This window comes from Suricata suricatta, chromosome 5 (genome assembly GCF_006229205.1).
Source record: "Suricata suricatta isolate VVHF042 chromosome 5, meerkat_22Aug2017_6uvM2_HiC, whole genome shotgun sequence".
Classification (NCBI taxonomy): Eukaryota; Metazoa; Chordata; class Mammalia; order Carnivora; family Herpestidae; genus Suricata; species Suricata suricatta.
The window spans coordinates 105,841,803-105,865,161 of record NC_043704.1 but is presented as its reverse complement, the minus strand read 5'-3'; the positions used below and the strand labels follow the sequence as shown (position 1 = coordinate 105,865,161).

The window sequence follows — 23,359 nt, the reverse complement described above, 5'->3', positions numbered from 1 at the left end:
AAAGACCCATGAAAAGACTAAAGAGGAATACCAAATGCTCACACATGGCCAGACTGGAAAACTTATAATTTACAGGGCACTGGGTAAAGTTCTCAGAAGAGTTTTGTATCAGCAGTATGGAAAAATTAGCTGTAGACTAAATGCTGAGCTGTTCCTGCCTAGCAAATTTTCAAAGAAAGAACTAAAGAACTCAAGGTGATTCCAAGAAACTTAACTGCATCCTATAAGAGTTCAATAATATTAATAGGAATAGAGAAATATCCAGCATCTAACAAGGTAAAATTTATAATGCCTGGCATTCAATAAAAAATTGCCATTCAAAACAAAGAAAACAAAACGAACAAACAGGAAAACTCATAATGAGAATAATTCATAACGAGAGAAAAATCAATTAATAAAAACTGACTTAGAAAGGCACAGGTATTAGAATTAGCAGACAAGGACATTAAAACAGTTATGATAACTGTATTCCATTTGTCCAAAATCTAGAGGAAAAATTGACCAGGTTAAGTAGAGATATGGAAGATATAAAAAAAGATCTAAAGTGAACTTCTAAAGATGAAAAGAACAATATCTAAGATGAAAAGTACACTAGATGAGATTAATAGCAAATTAATCCTTCCAGAAGAAAAGTTTAATGAACTTGAAGACACAGCAATTGAAACTATCCAAATGAAACAAAAATAGAAGACTCAATGAGCTATAATACAAATTTGAATGGATTAATATATTCATAGTTGGAATACACAAAGGACAAGAAAGAGAAGAAAGGACAGGAAAACAATTTCAACAAATAATGGCTGAAAATTTTTAAGATTTAATGAAAACTATAAACCTACACATTCAAGAAGCTCAACAAACCTCCAGCACAAGGAGTATTATAATCTAATTGCTCAAAAATAGTGATAAAAGGAAAATCTTTAAAACAACCAGAGAATAATAGAGGAATAAAGATAAAGATGACAGCAGAGTTTTCATCAAAGACAATATAAGCAAGAAGAAGGCAGGACTGAAAGTACTGAAAGAATGAGGGGACTGGGGGTACGAGGTGCTAATCTAGAATCCATACAAAATGAAAGTATCTTTCAAGTATGAGGGTGAAATAAAGACTCTTTCAGAAATGAAAAAGCTGAGTAAATATTATCTCTAGTGCACTCACACTATGAGAAATGTTAAAAGAAGGCATTTAGTCAGAAGAAAATCATACCACATAGAAATATGGATCCATACAAAAGACTGTAGTATGTCAGAAACAGTATGAATTGCAGATGAGGCCTTCTAATCTGGATAAATATATGAGTCTTTTATTCATACGAATTTCTTTAAAATATAATTAACTTTGAAACAAAAATATTAACAACCTTATATGAGATTTATAATATGTAGAAGCAACATACATTACAAAAATAGCACAATGTCTAAACAGGGAAAAATGGAAGTATACTATTGTGAGATTCTTATTCAATACATGACATGATAAATCACTAGAAGATATACTGCATTAAGTTAAAGATGTATTCTATAAATTCTAAAGCAACCACAGAAGTACAAAAAGAATTATAGCTAACAAGCCAGCAAAGGAAATAAAATTGAATTTAAAAAATACCTTAATTCAGAAGACAAAAAGAAAAGGAAAAGGAAAAAAGATGAGATGTCCAAATAGAAAACATTTATCAAGATAGATTAAAGCTAATCATATCAGTTATGAAGTGAAATTTAAATCATCTAAACTGGGGGTCAGCAAACTTTTTCTATAAAGGACAAGTTAATAAATATCTTTGCTTTGTGGGGCATATCCTGTTGTAACCACTCAGCTCTGCCCATTGTTGCTTAAAAGCAGCCACAGACAATATGCAAATAAATGAGCATGGCTGAATTTAGTCTGTGGGCCATAGTTTGCAGAGCCCTGGCCTAACTATCCCCATTAAATGACAGGATTGTCACATTTGGTAAAAATGCAAGACTCCACTAAACATTCCCTACAACAAAATACACTGTAATATAAAGAAATTTTGTAACAAGTAGGTTAAAATAAAGGATGCATAACACAAAGTATATGCTAACACAAATCAAAAGAAAGCAGAGGAATTATGTTTATATTTATGTATATGTATGTATGTAAATATATGCATTATATTTATAAAGTTTTGAACTATATTTATATTTATGTATATGTATATATGTTAATATATATATTATTTATAAAGTAAATTTCAAAGCAAAGATATCAGAATATTTAGAATATTTAAGGATTATGAAGTTCATTTCCTGATATTAAAGAGCTCATAGGACATAATAATCCTAGATATTTATTCACCTAAGAATTTTTAAATTAATTTTAACATGAAATTAAAATTAATTTTAAAATTAGGCAAAATTTTATAGACCAGCAAGGAGAAATAGACAAATCCACAATTAGATAAGAGATATCAGTAATAGTCCTCTCTAAATAATAATTGATATAAAAATATCTGGAAAATTAGCAAAGATATGTAGTATAAAAATAGTATAATTTTTATAATTATTTATTTTTAAGAGATATATTGAACAACACTTTTAAAAAACATGACCTACTTGGTATTTCTAAAACAGACCACTTAACAGCAGAATACACATTCTTCTCAAATGTACATGGGGCATTTATTAAAATAGATCATATTCTTGAGCATAAATAACTCTCAATAAATTTAAAAGGATTCAAAACATACAAAGTATTTTTTCTGACCATAGTGGAATTAAATTAGAATTTATTAGCAAAAGGTTATCTGGAAAGATTACCAAATATTTTGAAACTAAATAAATACCAAGTTTATTCTCTAATCACTATGCTGTGTCGATGTGTGGGGAGACATGTGGGAAAATGAAACATGCTGAACCATGGGGTCTACCAGAAATAAGTAAGTGTGCACACCTGTCTACCTTGTAGTAGCTGTATGATCTTGGTGATGGTACTTAACTTCCGAGAGCCTATTTTGTAATCCAGTTAGTGAGAATAATAATTATTACATTATTATTATTATATGTTGTAAGAATTAAATGAACTAATATAGGTGGCCACCCTGCCTTGTATTTGTGTTAAGAGAATATTCCCTCCTTTCATCCCGAGTATACACAGTTCCTGAGGACTTCAATATATAGTATGATTCCTTCGCATTATATTTTTACTGCAAAGTCTGGGTATTTGAATAATCATCTACCTTTATAATATATTTATTCAGTAGTCAGTTCATAAATAATCTGAATTATTAGTCTTCAACCAGCATTTGTTTTAACTTTTAGAAAACAGTAAAATTTATTTTTAGGAAATATAGTTTTAAAAATTATGTAGATACAGCAAATATAAACAAATGACCTAATTTTAACTTTGGCATCTGAAGTCTCCTTGCTTTTATAGGGATTGTGAGTAATGAGTGATTATGTTACAATATGCTGTTTGGCTCCATTGACAGAAAAGTATCTCAGAATCAACTATAAATAACTCACTTGGAAAATAGTGAAAAGATGGTATTTTGCACATTAGTATTATACACCAGTGTTATAAAATACTGATAATGCATTTCAACACAAAAACAAAAGGAATTAAAAAAAACAGCGTACTCTGAATGGAATCATCAGGAAGCCTTCACCAAGGAGATAGAGTTTGAACTAACAACGGAAATGGATAAATAAAAAGCAGAAAAATTAAAACCTAGAATGTGTACACAGCAGTTTATTTTACTTTGTGTAACTCTCTGTATTTCTTGAGCTCATATATTATTCATACTTTTGTTTTAGAAATCAGAATTTCTCCATGATTATTAAAATTACTATTAGTTATTACATAAAATAGTTTATATTTTATGTAAGCACCATCACCAAGCTCAGTTATTTTGTATAAGCATAAATTCTTTCATCTAAGATATTTTATTTATTTATTTATTATTTTCATCTAGGATATTTTAAACAGCTTCTATCAACATTTAAAAAACATAAACATGATATTTGACATGAATTCATCTTCTCAATGACAATATACTGGCTTAAAGTCATTGTGTTTGTGGGCTTCTCATTTTGTTCAAACTATTCAGATTATGAAGCAGCCAGCAGTATCATCTCTGTGCTACCATGTCAACCCTTTCAGACGGCCTGGCCTAGTAGCTTCCTTACATGTTTAGAAATCCCGCCTGAAGCTCATCACTGTGCTTCTCTTGCTCTGGTCGTGCAAACTAAAAATCAGATCAGTAATAGTAAAATCACTCTTTCCTATCTTCATGCTCGTTCTTCCCCTCCTTCCTTTTTCTCTCTTCCTTCCCCCCACCCCGCCCCATCCCTCCCTGTAAGTGTTCGTTCCAAGGAATAGTTCAGAAGCAAGAAGAGCTCCCTGCCACTTGACTCAGAGCAGAACATTCTACTCATTCAGCCCACCAGCTAGCTACCTTCTTTTCTTCCCTGAATACTTTGTGTTCCATCCTCATCAAGGGACTCTACTGGTTTCCTAAATGACCTCTTCCCCATAATTAATTTAAATATATTTTTTAAAGTCCTTCTAAAGTCTTGCATCTAATTTACAGTTTGTCCTGTCCCACCGAGTCTGTATACCTTCTTGTTCTCTTCATTTGAGCAGTCAATCCTTATTCTGAAAGATGTCTTTTTGTCCTAAAATAACCATTCAACTCTACCAATTAGCCACACAAGGAATTTTTTGAACACTTGCTATTTTAGTACCTCGGCACAAATTTTTCTTGAGCTTCTCAAAACATGTTTATTTAATTGTTTTTTAAAATAGTATGAAGGTATCTTGTAGGCTCTTAACTCTTAAAGTTACATCTTGCAGGTTTTTCAAGTGTTCTGCACTTGACATCCTCCTTTCATGTGTTCTTGACTCATCCATTGTAGCGTGATTGGAGTATGGGGCTGTGATCAAATGGGGAAAGTGGAAGTCAGGTTGGAAAAGCCCAGGGCTGCCATAGACAGTGTTCACCTTGTGCCCAGTACAGTCGTACAGGTTTGCCGAGAGAAGAGAGCTGGAATCCAGCCAGTGCTCTGCTCACCCAGTGCTCTGCTCGGCGTGAGGCTGTGTTCCTCTGAGGAAGGGGTGCTTTGTCAATTCACAAAAAAGTGTCGCATGGGCTGGTGGTGGCTCAGTAGAAGATCATGTATAGGAGTTTTGATTTTATAGTAATGCATTGAGAAACCACTAAGAGGGAAAATAATCTAGTTTATATTTTGTAAAGAACACCCTGTTGTGTATATCACAGATTTTAGAGAGGCAGGAGTGGCAGTAGGGAAGCCAGTGAAGAGGTGATGGTGGCCAGAACTAGAGTGTTGGGAGTGGAAATGAAAAGAAATGGATTCAGGGCATCTTTTGGAAGTGAATAGGACTTGGTCCAAGTAGGTGCAAAAGGTAAAAATGATGTCCCAGTTACTGACTTGAATAACTAGATGGGTTGTGGTTACTGTGTCCCTACTGGGGAAGAAACAGGCAGGGAGATGGTTCTATTAAGTTTCTATTAAAGGTTCAGACAGTTTGAGACACCTCTGGTATATCTCAATGGCTAGCAGGAGGCAAGTGGATATAAGTACCTGGAATCCAGAAAAACATCTGTTCTTTTTTCCAAGAGCCCCTGAGGCTTTCCTTGTCTTTAAAAGTGTGAGTACAACACAAATGAGCAATTCTATCATGTTCCTAAATGACCCTTAGCATCCTTTTCCCCAAACAACCCAAAAACTTACTTTGAGAGAACCAGAATAATTCCTTGTATTGAGTATAAACATAATTGCTTTGCCTTAGAGGAAATGCTCAGTCCTATATCCAGTGCAATAAACTCAACTGACCCCACACTAGGACTAGTCTTCTATCTGCATTTTATTAATTTAAGGGACTTTGTGTAAACTTCCTTAGCAAATTTTCTGTTTCCTGGTACCCTGGTTTCAGTGTTTTCTTGAGAAATTCATGTTGACCTCTCTCCTCCTCATATAGTGGTCTGAATCACAGAGTCACAGTAAGTCAGATTTGACAGTTTCTTCCAAGTTATCTGGCATTTACTCCTTCTAAGAATTTATAATCATGGCACAATGTAAATCTAGAGCCAACCTGTCAATGGGATTCTCTAATCTCACTAGATGAATGACCAGGCCTGAATGACTCCAGTGCTCACAGATTTGTTCTTTCTCTTGCTCCAGTAGGCAGAGCCAAAACCAATGGTTAAAAACCACAGAGAGAGAGATGTTGGCTCAACTAAAGGAAAAACTGCCTAATGCTTAGTGCTGTCTGAAAATGGAAATGCTTGCTGAGAAGGAGTGAGTGATGGTTTTTAGTGGTGTTGAGACACCGGGTAGACAATGGTTTGGTGCAGATTCTGTGATAGAGATTGAAAGGTCACAGCAAAGAAGTAATCCTCACTGACTATTGAATGCTATGCTCATGCTAGAGCCTTACACAGATGTTTTGTCCCATTTAATCTTCATAATGATTCGCAAGGGAACTAGTTGTAACTCCACCAGGAGAGGTTAGAGTCATGATTTAAGATTGTACAGCTAGAAAGTGGTGGATTTAGAGCCAGCATTTAAACTCAATTCCATCTGAATCCAAAGCCCTTGCTTATTCTTTCCATAATTCATGGAAGCTTGAGAAATGGAACCAGGGGATTTCTATGGTCCCTTCCAGTGCTACGGTTATATCTGAATCCAACATGGATACAGGCATCACTGACTTGACTGTATTTTCCTCAACCATCCTTCTGGCCTCAATCACATTAAAATGATAATCTGTGACTCCGGTACTGGGCTCTTATCAAGAAAAGACCATTTAAAAACTCAACATTTATATTTTACATCTCTGCTGAACTTTCACTAGACCTTAGTCTAAAGGCCTCAAAATCTTTTTATTTTTTTCTTATAGGGTTTCTGGCAGGGCCTGGATTTATAATACAAACGTACTGAAGACTAAGCTTTTAGTATTTCTGAAAACTGTCAGAATATATTATCTTAACTTCTCTACTCATTTAAGTCTTAGAAGGTCTTAGAAGATCTTGAAATATTTGACCCAAGGTCATTTTTTTCTGGGCTAAGTTCTGAGTCAGATGCTTTTTAAATATTAGAATTAAAAAATTCAATTAATGAAACAATTAATATTAGAATTAATTTTTTTAATTAAAGTCTGAAAATAAACTTAATTTCCTTATCTTGAGATCAAATAGCTTTATATGTGTGGCAAATACTATTTTCTAGATTGAAGCTGAACTTGCCAAGGAAAGAGCCCAACATTTAGTTGAGTTTGAGGAGCAAATTCTGCTTTTTAAGGAAGAAGCTAAACTGGAACTTGATATTGAAAAGGAAAAACATCAAGAAATAATCCAAAAATATAAGAAAGAACAAGAGGAACTAAAAATGAAGGTGTGTCGTTATGATGCTTATTATTATCTAATGGGTTTGAAACTATAGATGTTGGTTATTTCCTTATAAGAACAGTACAGTATTTATAACTCAAGTAGTTTTCCTCATGGTCACGGTGCCTTGGTTTTAGCTACATAAGTAGAATGGTTTGGATATTTTCCAGAACAAATAGCTGAAATAAATCATATAAGCATACAATACAGATTTGTATGGAATTTTTTTCTTCTAAAATAAAGTTACTTTTAAAACTGCACAGAGGGGCACCTGGTTGGCTCAGTCGGTTAAGCCTACAACTTCAGCTCAGGTCAGATCTCATGTTCGTGGGTTCGAGCCCCATGTCAGGCTCTGTGCTGACAGCTAGCTCAGAGCCTGGAGCCTGCTTCCAGTTCTGTGTCTCCTTCTCTCTCTGTATCAAAAATAAATAAAACATTTAAAAAATTTTTAATAAAGCTGCACAGATTTATAACTAATAATTAGCAGGGTTAAATATTCCAACCCTTCAAATATCCAACATGAAATGATAAGGAGATGTTTTACATAATTAACATTTTCCCAACAGCTAAAGCCTATCTCCTTTAATTGCAAATATTTTCAACTCTAGATGTTTTGAATGAAGGGAAATATTTTTAAAATTTAATCTACTTCCATAATTTCTGAAACAGTATGTCCTAAACATAATTTTTTAAAGACTTTATTTTTAAGTAAACTCTACACCTAGTATGGGGCTTGAACTCACAGTCTCAAGATCAAGAGTCATGTGTTTTTCTGACTGAGCCAGCCAGGCAGTCCCCAAACTTAATTTAAGGGTTTTTTTTAGGGTTATCCTATTATTATAAGACCTGAGCATCATATATATACATGTGTTTGTGTATATCGGTATGTGTGTGTATATTAACTAAGAACCAGTGGGGAAACCATATTTTGAATAAACTCATTAACCATCTGTGTAAATTAAGCATCAAATGAGACTTAATGCCCCCTACTTCAGTGAACAGGAGACACGGTACAGCCTTTTCAAGAGCACTGTGAACAATAGGCAGGGCCAGCTATCTGAGTATATGACAAGTATAGTATCACAAGGCCCCACACTCAGAAAGGCCTCATACCTCTTGAGTTTAATGCTCTGCAAAAGTTATCTTGGGATTCTTAATAACTTTATCTTTGAATTTGTGTTTTGCAAGTGAAGTTCTGTTGGGACAATGGTGCATTTGAGAGATTCCAAATTGATAGCTGAGAGCTTGGAATCTCAGCTCATCCAAGTCTCTACCTCTCCTAGATTAGTTTTCTTCCAGAAGAAGCCTCTTAAGGCAGGCCCCAACTTGCCAAGGGTTATAGCTTTTTAAAAGAAGTCATAAATTTTCTAAGTGAATTCTCTTGATTTGTAAATGCTAACCGCCTTTCTTAAAAGATCAAAACATATTTGTGACGATGTGAGTGTCCTGTCCCAAAGATAACCTGCTCTTTCAGTCTCAGCTCTCCTTTGGATGATGGAAACTATTGGTCAGACCTAGCAATGACCCTCTCCCCTCCTGGATTAATTGAACATAATGGAATATTAATTAAATTTTTAAATTTACTAAATGTGAATAGATTTCTTGCAAGAATTATTCTGAATGTAAATTTAACATTTGAAACAAACTTTGGATACATAACTCTTAAGTAATAGTTCGCAGAATCCTTGGAACTTTGGTCTATGAATGTATTCCAGATTCTTCATGGACTGGTTTCTTGTTGTCCTAATATTTGTAATGTGACAATATCCGTAGCACAAATAATAAGGATATTTTCATCAGAAGCAGATTGCTCTTCCTGGTTTGTTTTCTGTTCTTTGTTTTGTTTTTTAAGGAGAAAGAAAACAAGCAGTCTTTTCCCTTCTAAAGACTTTTGTGACTCTATGGAAAAGCTTCTCATCTTCTCTCTTTATCGCTCATTGTCTCATCTCTTTACCTAAAGGTACCAGCTAGAAAGATAGTGTATTTTCAAAATATTCTGGTATTCTCTAGAACTGTACAGTCTAATATGTGGCTACTTAAATTTCAAGTAATTAAAATTTAAATTTAAAATTCAGTTCCTCAATCACATTAGCCACATTTTAAATGCTCACTAGTCAGTACTGGCAAGCCAGAGCCTATTGTGGGCATCTCTTCCCAACTCAGCAATTGATGATGTCGCCTTGATACCTTGGAACTGGTCATGGTGGAGTAGTTACACCATGGAGACTAGATACAAACCTGGCTTGTGTGTGTGTGTGAGTCAGTTATTAACATTTACGGACATGCTACTCTCCGTAGGCACAGGTAGCTAGTGGGTGCCATATTGGACATCACAGACTATTTCTGTCGTTACAGAAAGTTCTCTTGGGCAGTGCTGCTCTAGAAGGTGTAGTACCTGAGGGTACTTCCAGTCATTATGTATAAGTAAGAAAAAAATATATGTCAAAAAAGTCTTACTGTAATTATAGCATGAGTGGAATGTAACTGTGGTGCTCCCCTATGTTCATCCCCAAACATCAGACATTTCTAGGTCCCAAAGCCACCCCATACTGATCCAGACAGGCACCTGGGTCATGACTTGACCAGACAAAGAGATTTATTTATTTCCAAGGATGCCCAAGTGGTTAATGCAATTCCATTTTAAGGTGGTAAAAATAAGTTTAAGTCTTAACTTTTAAAAAGAAAATCTTGGAGGCCTACATAATGTCACAAGATTTGTTTTCATTTGATCTGAAGAGTATACTGATTATTTAGAATAAACCTCTTAAATCCATAAGAACTCTGTGGTTACCTAGAGAGATTGCCTACAAAGTAATACAAGATTTATCTTACAGATATCTGACTTAATCGCAAGCGCTACTAGAGATCTAAAGCTGGAAGTGGCCACCCTTGAAGAAAAACTCCGTGTATCTCATATCCGATATACCGAAGATTCTGAATCAAAGGAGAAAGAAATTGAAAACCTTAAAAACTTGGTTGCAGAATTTGAATTCCGCCTGAAGAAAGAAACGGATAGTAATGATTCCATTTCAGAGGACTTGAGGAAGGAAATGAAGCAGAAGTCCGATGAGCTAGAAAGAGTCGTGCTGGCGCAAACACACCTGATGCAGCAGTTCAACCAGTCCCAGGAGCAGGTAGGACGCAGATGAGGATGCCACTGCGATCAGTGCAAGAGCACACATTCTTTCAAGAAGTAGAACAAACAGAAACATCAAAGGTAGCTTGGTGTCATGCAGTTGAGGACTATTAGGAACCTGGGACTACATCCTGGCTCTGTCTTTCATGAGGCAGTCACTTAAGCTCTCTGCACCTGGCTTCCTTTTCTGTAAAATGAAATTCATTGAACTACAAGATCGCAGGTTTCCTCAGCACCCAGCTCTACTGTGTTGCAAATGACCAGTTAAAAGACTTCTAAGACTAGAAATCTTTGCATATTTATAGCTTACTGGTTTTGACATTAGATCATCAACAGAGAAACTTTTAGACCACTTGCTGCTTACATTCAAAAAATAATTTGGGCAATATATTCTAAAAGTAATTTTCTCTTTAAAGCTTTATCTTTCTGCAAACCTAAACTATAGGGGAATTTACATATATTGGTCTTCTTTCTTATGTGTGCATGATTATTTCAGCAATGTTTTTATTTAAACTGGAGTAGACTTATTTTGATTTGAAATTTTTTTCTAATGAAGTCTTATTTCAGAACTGCTAAGCCATTCAGGTCACACAGCATGGTAGAGCCAAGATTCTACTTGAATCTCCATGATTAATGTTTCCTGTTTTAGGAAACCTGAGTTCTAGTGATTCTGCTTCTAAATTTCAAAGTGACCCTCAGACTTAGCACTCAACATGTCCAGGCTTCATTTCCTTCCTTCCTTTCTTGCCTTTTCTTCTTTCCTTCTTTTTCCTTCCTTCCTACCTTCCTCCCTCCCTCCCACCTCCCTCCCTCCTTCCTTCATTCTTCCTTCCTCTTCCTTCCCCTTCCTTCCTTCCTTCCTTCCTTCCTTCCTTCCTTCCTTCCTTCCTTTCTTTTTTCTTTCTTTCAAACTAACAATAAACATACTACTCACTTCCCCAGATATTTAGGGGGTCAGCTGATTGTCTCCTGCCAGCACACAGCAGCATAGCCTCCCTAATAAAGGGAGCTGCTTCACCAGTCCTGGCATGAGTGGGAAAGGACAGCATACATGGACTTAGTTCTGCTGGAGAACCCCAAAGGAGAGAGGTGATACAGATTTTCTTCAAATGAGAGAGCACTGTTGAAGTTCTAAAGAAGGGTCAACAGGTTAAAGGAAAGAAAGGTCAAGGCAATTAGACTGGCAAGTTTTCTAACTCTTAAATCTCCAAAGATGTGGCAATGTGGAAACTGAGGGATAAACGATACACTAGAACAAATTAAAAAAAAAAAAAACACCAGAAGGGTTGAATCCAGTAAATATATACTGAGCATCTATCCAGGGGCCAGGCACTGTGCTAGGCTCTATGTATGCAATTAGGAACAAGACTGACAACTGCCATTACCTGGTCTCAAAGAAGAATTTAAAGAAAATCCTATATGAGTAATTAAATTGATACCCAGAGGAAAGAATGATGTAAACAGAAACTTATAAAAAGCATAGACTGAAATCTTAAAAATTGGCCTCAAAGGCCTATATTGGTTATCCCTATTGAACAATACATTATCCTCAAATTCAGTGTCCTCCAACAACAAACATTTCCTATCTCATAGTTTCTGTGGTTGAGGGATAAGAATGTGGCTTAGCTAGGTACCTCTGGCTTAAGACCTCTTGTGAGGTTGGTGTCAGGTGGTCAGGCATACAGTTTTGCCTAAAGGCTCAACTAGAGGAAGATCTGTTTTTAGGCTCACTTTGTGGTTGTTAGCAGGATTTATTTAATTATGGCTGTTGGGCTGAGAGCCATAGTACCTTGCTGGCTGTTGGTCAGAGGAGTCCCTCAGGTCCTTACAATAAGGACTTCTACATAGAACAACTTACAGATGGCAGCTGGCTTTGCTCAGAACAAGTAAGTGAGGAAGAATGAGAGTGCAAGAGATAGAAGCTACAGTCTTTGTAACACAGTCTCAGAAGTGACATCCCATTGCTTCTGCTGAATTCTGTTCGTTATAAATGAGTCAGTAAGTCCAGCTCACATTCAAAGCAAAGACATTGCACAAGGATGTGAATATGCAAGAGGACAGGGATAACTGGGGGCCATCCTAGAGGCTGCCTGTCGCAGGCCCGGGCCACTGGAGGTAATTTTGGCAAGAGAAACTAGATTAAAAGTGAAGAATGAACTTCTTTTTCAGAAAAAAAAGAGCTACATGTGCAGCTTTTTCTGCTCAGTAGTTGTAAAAGGAAACCACTTAGAGATGAAGTTTAATTTTTTTTAATGCAGACTTTTGAAATATATAAGACACTGGGTTGACACATAAATGCTCATCGATCAGTACTAGGGAATAGAAGGGGATCATTCCAAAAATAAAGTTACCTAAGGACATGCCTGGAGACAGACTTCCTTTAGCTGGAGTAGGAGGGGAGGTAGATTAGATTTTTCTTTAGAAGTTAAATAATTGCCACTGAACTATAAGAATAAATAATTAAGCCTGCTTCTCTGGTTAAGCCAGAATATTCTTATAAAAATAGGGAATGAGATAATAAAAGTGGTACGATTTCTGAGCCTCCAAGAATAGGGGCCGTAGCTTATAAAGTGAAAAACACTATTATTTTGATCATACATTCCAGATACTTGCAATTTGTCAGGTTCTAGAGAAATAAAGTCACATTTAAGTGAAGGACAAATTCTCATTAGAACGAAGATAAATTAATGGTCTAATAAGGAAGTTAATTAAGGACAGGAAAACCCTGCTCTCTTTCAAGAGGCAGAGAATGGGTGGACTTTGTTTTTAATTGTATGAAGAACATTCTCAATGATAGGAGGAAAGCCAGAGCCTCTAAAGGGCAAATGGGCATTCCTGTATGGAGCAGGGATTATTGGAGAGCTTCCACAGGAACAACAGGGTCAAGAAGGTGAAGCAGCAACAAAAGATGCAGGTGAATCAAAGGAGGAAATGGAAAGTAGAGCTGTATGGGAAATGTGAATGTGAAAGGGGGCCCATGAAAATCCTTCATAGGGAAAAGACACACCTAAAACAAAGGAATATTTTTTTAAAAGAAGAAAGAATTCAGAAAAGAAATATAATATGTTAGAGAGTAGAACATCAGTTAAAAGCAGGTTAAAATAGATCACATTCTTCTTGCTGCCAGTTTTCCTTCCTACTAGCTTAAAGTGAGTCCTGTCAAGACAGTGCGGCACAGCTGCACTGCTAGAGAATTACTTGTTGTAATTCAGTAATTCAGAGGAAGAATGTGGTAAATCAAAAAAAAAAAGGAACTACCAAGGGAAGTTCAATATTTTTGTTGTATTAAGATAATCAGTAAGGGAAACAATGGGACAGAAGTTTTAAAATATCAGTTTGTGTAGCCATCTAATGGAGACGAAAGACTTTCAAAAATAAAAAAAGAATGTTCTTGGTTAAATGTGGAGAATAGAATATGTATGTTTATCAATGCATCATTTCAAAACATCACAAAAATGAAAGTAAATTAATAAAAGTAAATATATCCAATGAGGAAAAGAGAATAGGAGAGGAAGGAGTTGACCCTAGATGAAAGAGACATTGAACAACTTTTTGAAAATTGACAAAGCAGGATATGGTTGAGAGGTAATTAGTAGACTGTAGGATATTGAAACTTAATACCCGTGGGGATTGGGGAAGTGAGGTGGAACCCTAAAAGGCGCAAATCCAATTATGTGACACAATGCTGGAAAGATTCAGTGATTGGAGATACCAGATACTTCTGAAAGAGGGAGAGAAGAGTGGATCTGAAAACAGGATGGTTTGAATAACTGCAAAAGAACAGACAGAGCCCAGATGCCCCCCCCCCCAACCCCTAAGCAACCTTCCTCTACCATCCTGGCAGTATACCAAAGGTTTATACTCTAGAGAAACCTGAATGTGAGAGGCTTTGGGTCTGAGGATACAGAGCAGCAGAGTGTGGGATAAGGCTAGAATGAGTGAGCCCTCTTGATCCACTTTACCTACTTCCCAGAATACAGACAACTAGGCTTATATATCAACAGCTAGGAAATTGCTCTGGGGAAATGAGGTGTCTGAAGAGAAAAGAGGAGAGGAGAGGAGAGGGGAGGGGAGGGGAGGGAAGCGGAGGAAAGAGACCTATGGAAACTGACAAGTGGGGTCTCCCGGGGAAATGCCAAGAGCCATGTCTAATCTACCCATTAAAAAGTATACCAGTCAGTAAGCCCTCACCTAGGCACACAGAGCTTCCAGTAACATTTAGGAGACTCCTTTTTAAACATGAATAGCCAAAGATCACTGTATGCTTTAGGAACACCTCAAATATGAGACAGAAACTAAGATCCAAGTAAAACTCAGAAGAAGGAAAAAGAAAAAGCAACTCAGAAGGAAAAAGATACAAAATAATGCAAGAAGGGAGCAAACATGAGCTTCAAAAAAAGAGCACAATTAATGTCCTGAGAGAAAAATACAATTTTAGAACAGCTTGCTGACCATCCATCTTCTTTCCTGGAAATCCATTCAGATTCTCATTCATGTCTTAGCAAAGGGCTATCTCTTCTGTTTTTCTGCAGTGTTTTGGGCTGATCAGATTAGTTGATCAGAAGTCTTAAATGGAAGTTTGGGCTCATCCTTTGCTAGCTCCTACTCATCTTTCTGGTTCCCACACCTTTTCCAGTTTCCCTTTGCCTTGGCTCCCCACCCAGCTGTCCAGCCATCTACTCACCCTGGGATATATCTCGTTTGGGTGGGTGGAAACTATAATCTGATCATTCCATGACTGGTTTAGATCTCACTGGGTGTAAAGCATAAAGAAAGACACTCATCTGTAGTTATTCTTCACTGAGGACTTGCTTTCCGGGCTTGTTCCCCCCAAATTCCCAAATTCAGGTGATTGCCATCACAAATGGGATTTTCATCATCAGAAAGATCAAGTTATCCAGCAAAGCCTTCTCCTGCTTCTTCCATTGTTTTGGAATTGAAAGCAATCCAGCTGTATCTAAGGAAAAAATGAAAACAAACACAAAAATAAACCATTTTTACATTATAAAGAGTGGGGGAAAGTGGCCATTTTCTTAATATTAGAAATTTCAAACAGATGGCGAGCTAATTTATATTTTTATTTTGACATTTACTTACCCAGTGGGAGTGTAATTAAGCCATATTTTAAGCCCAAAGTGGCCTTCATCTGAAAATGTTATAGACATATTCTATAGGTAATGCTCTTCACCATCAACCGAACCTAGGGACCCAGAAACACTAATTCCCCAGTGCCCAGACCACCCTAATCAGGGGGTGTGGGGGAGAGGAACCTCCTCTGTGAACACGTTGGCCTCCTACTACCCTTCCTATTTTCTGTCTTGCCCCACTTGGGGCCATTTTCCACAGAGCTGGCAAAACTATCTTTTTTAAATGCATATTTGACCATGCCAGCCCCCTGCTTGAAATAAACCTTTCAACAACTCCGTATGGCCCTCATAATTAAGTTAAAACTCTAGTATTTAGCATGCTATTAAAGTCACCTTCAGTCAGACCCTGCTCACTCTTCTCTGCCTGTCACTCTGCACCCACGTCATACTAAGCCACGTGTTATCCCAGGATGTGCCTCTCCCACTCCTACTACCAGCCATTTGCACTCACTGCCCATTTGGCCTGGAAAACCCCACTGCCCCTTCTTTACCTGGCCTCCCTTTTCATTTTGAATTACAGTTGGGTTGCAACCCAGTGATACCATTTTACCATGCTAAAATATGACCAAAGATAATTTTACCTAAAGCATTTAGAATGCTATGGCTTCACTGATTAGTCTCATGTTTGCTCAGGATTTTCAGTCTTACTGAACTTCCATCTTACACATTTTCCTATGTTGTTCAGTGAAAACACACATTAAAATTCTATAACAATACAACCTTCAAAAAAACAGCCCCAAAAGATGGATATTATGCCTAAATCACTGAGAGCAGTCTAATCACAAGTGAATGATTCTTTTCCACACATGATGGAATTTTCCACTAATGTGCCTTACTGACTCTGGCCACATCCACGTGTGTCTTGTCATGCCCTGTCATACACACCCCTCTCTCGAAATAGCAAGCCTCTAAACTTGATGTGTTCTATTTTCATTTTGTAATTCCATGGTTGAATAAATTTTAACATCTGAATTGCCTGTTGTACAAAACTGAGTTATAGTCTCAATTTAAGACAGGAGGTAATGGTAAGAGAGGATATGCAGATATTGTGAGATTCATGTGAGAGTTCACAGTGTTTGTGACAAATGCAAAACCAGAAGTCCTAACTCTGGAGCCTGCTTTCAGTTCAGAGGTCCTCCCAATTTGGAAATAACAGAAGAAGGAGAAATAGTTCTTTGTACTGGAAGCTAATAGCCTTGAAGAAGGATCGGTTCCAGAGCGGTGGGCCCCAGACCAAGATGATCAGCAGCCCTTCCAAAGCCCGATCTGGAGTTGGCGGGCACTTTGTTCCCATTATACTTGCTATGGGGACATCTTTGAGTTCCCTCCACCTTTTCATTTCCTCCTTTAGTGCAATGTCATTTGCCTAAACTAGCTTTTAAGTGACTTGCTTTATGGATGTTTTCCATAGAACACTACTCCTTTCCTTTCAGACATGAATTCAATTTTAGTAAATGGATTGAATTTTATTTTTCTTTTAATGAGAGCTCTTGTCATCACGTCACCCATTATGTTATCCTTCCATGTTGGTGCACCTATTATTCATGTTACTGACCTCATTAGTTAACTGCTATCTATTCTTTTATTTTATATATTCAAATAAACCTAAGTCTTTCTCATAGCTTTCTTAATCAAAGAAATTTTTTATACTAAGTTATTGAAAGCCCCTTGAATCTAATCACTTCACCATATTTTGCCAGCTAACTCTACTAATAGAGAGGAAATGATGCATTGATGATTGTGCTTTTTAATATAAAGTTTAGAGGGGCACCGGGTAGCTCAGTCAGTTTAGCATCCAACTTTAGCTTAGGTCATGACCTCGTGGTTTGTGAGTTCAAACCCCACGTCAGGCTCTGTGCTGACAACTCAGAGCCTGGAGCCTGCTTCAGATTGTGTCTCCCTCTTCCTGCCCCTCCCCTGCTCATGCTCTGTCTCTCTCTGTCTCTCAAAAATAAATAAATGGCCAAAAAACTTAAAAAAATAAAAATCAAAAAATAAAATTAAATAAAGTTTAGATTAAGTTTAGGAAACCTGCACAAAACTAGCTGAAGTGTATTACCTTTTTTTTATTATTATTGATTCTGTATCCAGGAACAAAGTGGCCCCTGCATGCCTGATATAATTAGATGATTCGTTTAGTCCTGGGCAGCTTGGCACAGGGCTCTGGAAGCAGGCAGGACCCTGCCACTTCAGAGCTGGGCTGCTTTCAGCATGTCACATAAGCATTTGGGATTCGGTGTCTTTCTTTATCAAATATAGTTGTTGAGAGCAGGGAATGAGATGATACCTAACATAGCAACTCACTCACATTCTTCCCTAGCCCTCCCTCTCTTGCCTTTCCAACAAGTATTTCAGGTAGAATTAATGAAAACCAGATGATAAGGCCACAAACACCATCCTTGGTCTCCAGTTTCTAAAATAAATAATAATAATAATAAAAATAACAGAAAAACAAAAACACCTAAATAGAAGCAAGTACTTAACCCACATTATTTAAAAATATATGATTTTATGGACCCATATGTATGTTAATAATGTATGGGAGTGATGAAGCTTTGTTTGACCCAGACATGCTGCTGATTTTATAGAAAACTATGGAACAACTGTTAATCTGGAATTGTGCCATATTCATCAAATATGACCAAATTTGGAATTGAATAGGGTTCTGATCATAATTACAAGAAATTCAAATACAGGAAGATGCTACTTTCTCTGATGCTTTTGTTACTTAGTTCCACTGACAGCAGATTAGTCAGAAAAGCCTTCAGAAGACATTTTCCACTGACAGATTTGGCAAGGCGTTGCGTAGTTTTATAAACAACTAACCTGATGAAAATTCATTTTTAGTTAAAGAATCCTATAGCACAATCATTTTAGTTGTTTCCTTATTCGTTTACTACTTTGAATTGTTTTCTTTTCAACCTCTTTTTTTTTAATTTTTTATGTTTACTTATTTTTGAGACAGAGAGAAACAGAGAGTGAGTGGGGGAGGGGCAGAGAGAGAGGGAGACACAGAACCGGAAGCAGGCTCCAGGCTCTGAGCTGTCAGCACAGAGCCTGATGTGGGGCTCGAACCCATGAACTGTGAGATCATGACCTGAGTCGAAGTCTGATGCTTAACCAACTGAGCCACCCAGGCGCCCCTCTTTTTTGACATGTCAAGAAGTTAGAAAGATCCAAGACCTAATACTTACAATGGACCTTGAAGTAATTTGGATGAATTCCATAGATGAAAGATGGATACCTCTTTAGCTAAAACTATAGAATCTTCTAATTCAAAGGGACCTTATTGATCTCTAGTTCAGTCAGACATTTGAAGTTTAAGTTTGCTCCGGTCCATCCTAGTCAAGTGAGATTCAACTCTTCAGAGTATTCTCCAGACAGCTCTGGCTTTTAAAAAGTTCTTCCATATCTTTAACTTCATAGCTTCTATCCTTGGTTCTAAATCCTGTTGGAGACATAAAAAACAGCTCTGCTCAAACTCATGAGGCTGCAAACTTATTGAGGGCAGGTATTGTATCCACTATAGCATCTTGTGACTTGACGCATGATTGTCAAATAGAGTAAAAACAATGGATGTTGTTCTTTATTTTGATATATATCTTACAAAATAGCAAATGATCAGTATATTCAAGTCCTTTTGAGAAAGTATCATATAAAGTAACTGATTTTACTGTTTAAGTGCAGTACCTGATATGTTTTATTCTTTCAATCTTATAATTGAAGCAATTTTACCCATCCTATGTATTGTAGCTTACCTTCTATATAAACTAACATACTTGCCCATATGGATATTAACTGTTAGACATCACAAGTGCCAACATCTGAAATCCCACTAAAGGAAGCATGAGAAGTTCTGGGTTCCAGCCTCAGCCCCTCACTACCCATCCGAATGATACTGGTTCTTGGTTCCTATTCTGCAAACTGCAAGGGTTGAACCCAATGTTCTCTCAAAGTTCTTTCCAGCCTCACAAATCATTTGCATTTTTGACTTGTCTGTCCCATGTGGTAGGGTATCCACAAAGACAATCAAAGACAGACCTCTGATTTCCATTTTAATTCTCCATTTATGTTGCCAATTATCATCCAAATGTACAGTTTAAAGCTAGGGATGCTTCTCCCCTCTCCCCTTCTCATTTCAGAACACTTTTCTTCAGGAAACGGTGCGTAGGGAATGTGAAGAACGCTTTGAACTGACAGAGGCTTTGAGCCAAGCCAGAGAACAGCTTCTGGAGCTCAGGAAGCTCAGTGGAAGCTTCCCTTTGTCGCCGTGTTCCCTTAACCAGGGCCGCCTAACCTCCTCTGCTGCAGCGGTCAGTAACCAGGGAGAGAGAAGCCTCACAAGACTGAACTCTGAAAAAGGAATTAAAATTCCCAGCCTACATAGAGTATCAAAACCTACTGCTTCCCCAACCTCAGTTCAACCCAAGAGGGTCAGCAGCTCAGGTTTGCCCACTTTCCCCCAACCCCATCCTCCCAAGGGTCGAGCATCTTCAGTGAATGAGACCAGACAAAGACTGGCTGCCATTCTGCGGAGGAGACTGAGTCAGCAGTGACTGCTCCAGCCAGGAGCAGCGCCACGCAGCCCACGTGGTCCTTCCCAGACCAAGTGTAACCGAGGATGACAAAGGTCAAATTATTATCACAGATCAAGAATGCATGGTTATAGATACCTTTAATAGGATAATTGGAAAAACTAGGAATTGTGAAGCCATATTTTCCAAGAAGACTTTGAAGTTGCAACAGATAATGAAGTTGGTAGTCCAGAAGGCCAATTTCTACCTGTCTCTATTGGATGTTTAGATGTGTTCTATGAATATGCCCTTTTTGAGATCATAGGTAAAAATTTTCACCCATAGCATCTTTGCTATTTTTTTTTGCACCATTACAAGCAGACATATTTCCACAAAAAATAGGTTGTGTTGGTTTTGTTGGTGTGTGTTCGTTTGTTTGTTGAACTGAATAGGTTAAATAGAAGTGATTAATATTCCAAATAGAAAATAGAAGTACATTAGTCCTAAATTTGATAATTTCCAAAAATGTTCAGCTTCATCATAGAAACCTTCTCTTTTTCACCTTGCAGTCTAATTGGTTAATCCAATTTCTTTTTAGGCCAGAAGTAATGATAGGTACTCTTCAAGAAGATAATATTCCCTGTGAACCTGGGACCTTCTAGAAAAAGGGACAGCAACTCCAATTCAAGGACAAGGTGGTTTACTTTTCAAACTATTGAGATTATTTTTAAAAACAGAAGCCTGACTGACCATGAAAATACTACTTCGTAGAGGTTTTCTACATTGAATGCTTTTTAGTAATCATAATTAGATTTTGATTTGAGCTTGTATTCCCCAGCCGTTGGGAAAAGAACTAATTCAAAACAGTCTCATAGAGACACATAGTGTTACAAGGGGTTCACATTATATTACCTCTGAAAATGGACAATTGGTTAACATATTTTCTGTTTTCAGAGTGAAAACTTAAAACCAGAAACCAAACCAGCTGATTTTAAGTTACAAAGCCTTAGGCTTCTCCTGTTTCTTAAAACACAGCTTTACCTTAAACTACTGATTGACAATCTTTTTTCCCCTTCAAATTGAACTGCATGTTTTTCCCCAAGACTGACTTTACTTAAATCTTTCATCTGACTGTATCAGGGACATAATCCCAGATGAGAATGGTAGTCACACGTGTCAAATATGGCACATAAAACTCTCCTCTGTCTGGCTATCTCATGTTGATGAGAGAATCCAAAGGTACTTGGAATCTCTCCCATGTGCAAAAAAAAAAAAAAAAAAGTAAAACTACTAAGTAAATTCAAGTTTATCTCTAATCTTTCAAAGGACTAGTCTAATCTACCAGTAGAGTGTTTTACCTTCAAAAAAAAAAATTCCACATTAGGATCTACCAATTTCCCTGACTAGTTTAAGTGAGCACATCTTGTGTTAAGACTTAGAATACTTAGTTTCACTTTACAGAGATCAGTGTTCCTTGTAATGGCACTTGACAAGAGAACAAAACAACAGAGTGGTGGTACTGAGGTAAACCTTAGAGGTCACCCCAACCATTTCGTTACAAATAAGAAATAGATGCCCAAAGAGGTCCAGCTTGCTAAAGAGGTACAGCTAGTGACAGAGCTAAGTCAGACCGTTACCTGACCCCAGCCATTTCACCCCACTTTTCCCACAGAGATTCCCAGCCTCCATCATGACTTTTGTCAGAAGCTCTACATAGTAATGATGTAATATTTTCTTTAAATGCATTCACTTTTTAAACTTAAAGTTATGTAAAAAAAAAACTTGACCCAAGAAAGAATAACTATAGAATAACGAGTTTGATTTGCTACGTATATTTTTTCTAATACTTTAAAATAAATGTATATCTATTAAAATTGCAAAACATTAGGTGGTACACCCCCTAAAATCATCTTGTATAATGACAGCAGTACCTATGCCACCCTCTGGGAACTACTGTAGCAGACCTTAATGTTTCTGATCTGGTATTTGTAGGTTTAAATTGTAAGTAGATAGATGGCAGAAGCTAGTGAAAACTTTTAAAAAAAGCCCACAAGAATATTCGGGGCAGCAATCTTTGTCATCAGATGATACATGCTTTTCCACAGTCTCCCAATTTCAGTCTTCCTCTCTTCAGGAACCATGGGGATACACTTTTTCCAAAATTATGAACAGATTTAAATTTGTAAAGAAAGTCACTCATAAGCTTTTCTAAAGTGATATAAAGACTATCAGCAAAACCTGGTTCTTTGGTTTGTTGTTACACTCTTGCTTTATAATAATAAGTAATTATGTAAATAATCCCTCTGAGAATAGAATCACAGTAAGGCTGTGTTATGTTCCACAAGTGTATTAGAGAGGTTATTCCATGGATAAACAAGAGAGACAATATTTACATTTGTTTCAAACTAGACCACTTGAATGGTGCCATCTAAGCTATGTGCTGCTATCTTTTAAAGGAAGACTTTTAAAGAAACGAAAATCACATGGAGTTTGTAACTGCAGGTTAAGAACATAAACTTATCCCTTGATTTTCTCACTGATGAACTAACTCCTGGCATGAAACATATATCGAGAATGTTAGGGAGGCAGTGAATACTATGGCAAAAGACAGCTCTCAGATGTATATAATGGATACTAATTTAAGTCTATTAGTTTGAATTTCTCTATATACATAATGTTTTCCATGACCTCAGTGGAAGGATTGATAAGTGCAAAAAGAAAAGCATATCACAGAAAATATTCCTCAAATAATTATAACCCTGTTTGGTTTTTTTCTTCTCAAATTAGTATTGGTAGACAAAGATGGGAGAATTCTATAGTTAACAGATTTCTCAAGTGATTTTTGAAAGTCTTATTGAGTTCAATTACTATTTTAGTATTTATAATTATTTAAATATAGTATTTAGTATTGTAGTTAGTCAGAATTACTTAAAAGTTGCCTGGAAGAGACATTAATGTTGAAAATTATGCAGGAGCACCTGAGTGGCTCTGTTGGTTGAGCCTCCTACTTTGGCTCAGGTCATGATCTCACGGTTCATGAGTTTGAGCCCCACATCAGGTTCTGTGCTGACAGCTCAGAGTCTGGAGCCTGCTTCTGATTTGTGTCTCCCTCTCTCTCTCTCTCTGCTCTCCCCCACTCATGCTCTGTCTTTTTCAAAAATAAACATTTTTTTAAATTACGTAAAACTAAGATTT

The 23,359-nt window shown here is 36.8% G+C and overlaps 1 protein-coding gene across 1 annotated transcript in view; it reads left to right on the top strand.

The window, feature by feature from the left end:
* The window catches only part of LEKR1 (leucine, glutamate and lysine rich 1), a 186,476-nt gene extending 165,968 nt beyond the window's left edge, over positions 1 to 20,508 (top strand). The window contains exons 11-13 of the mRNA XM_029939996.1: positions 7,210 to 7,374; positions 10,202 to 10,501; positions 19,793 to 20,508. Coding sequence (XP_029795856.1) covers positions 7,210 to 7,374; positions 10,202 to 10,501; positions 19,793 to 20,206 — 879 coding nt within the window. The 3' untranslated portion in view covers positions 20,207 to 20,508. The remainder of the gene's footprint in view (positions 1 to 7,209; positions 7,375 to 10,201; positions 10,502 to 19,792) is intronic.
* Positions 20,509 to 23,359: the final 2,851 nt, after the last annotated feature.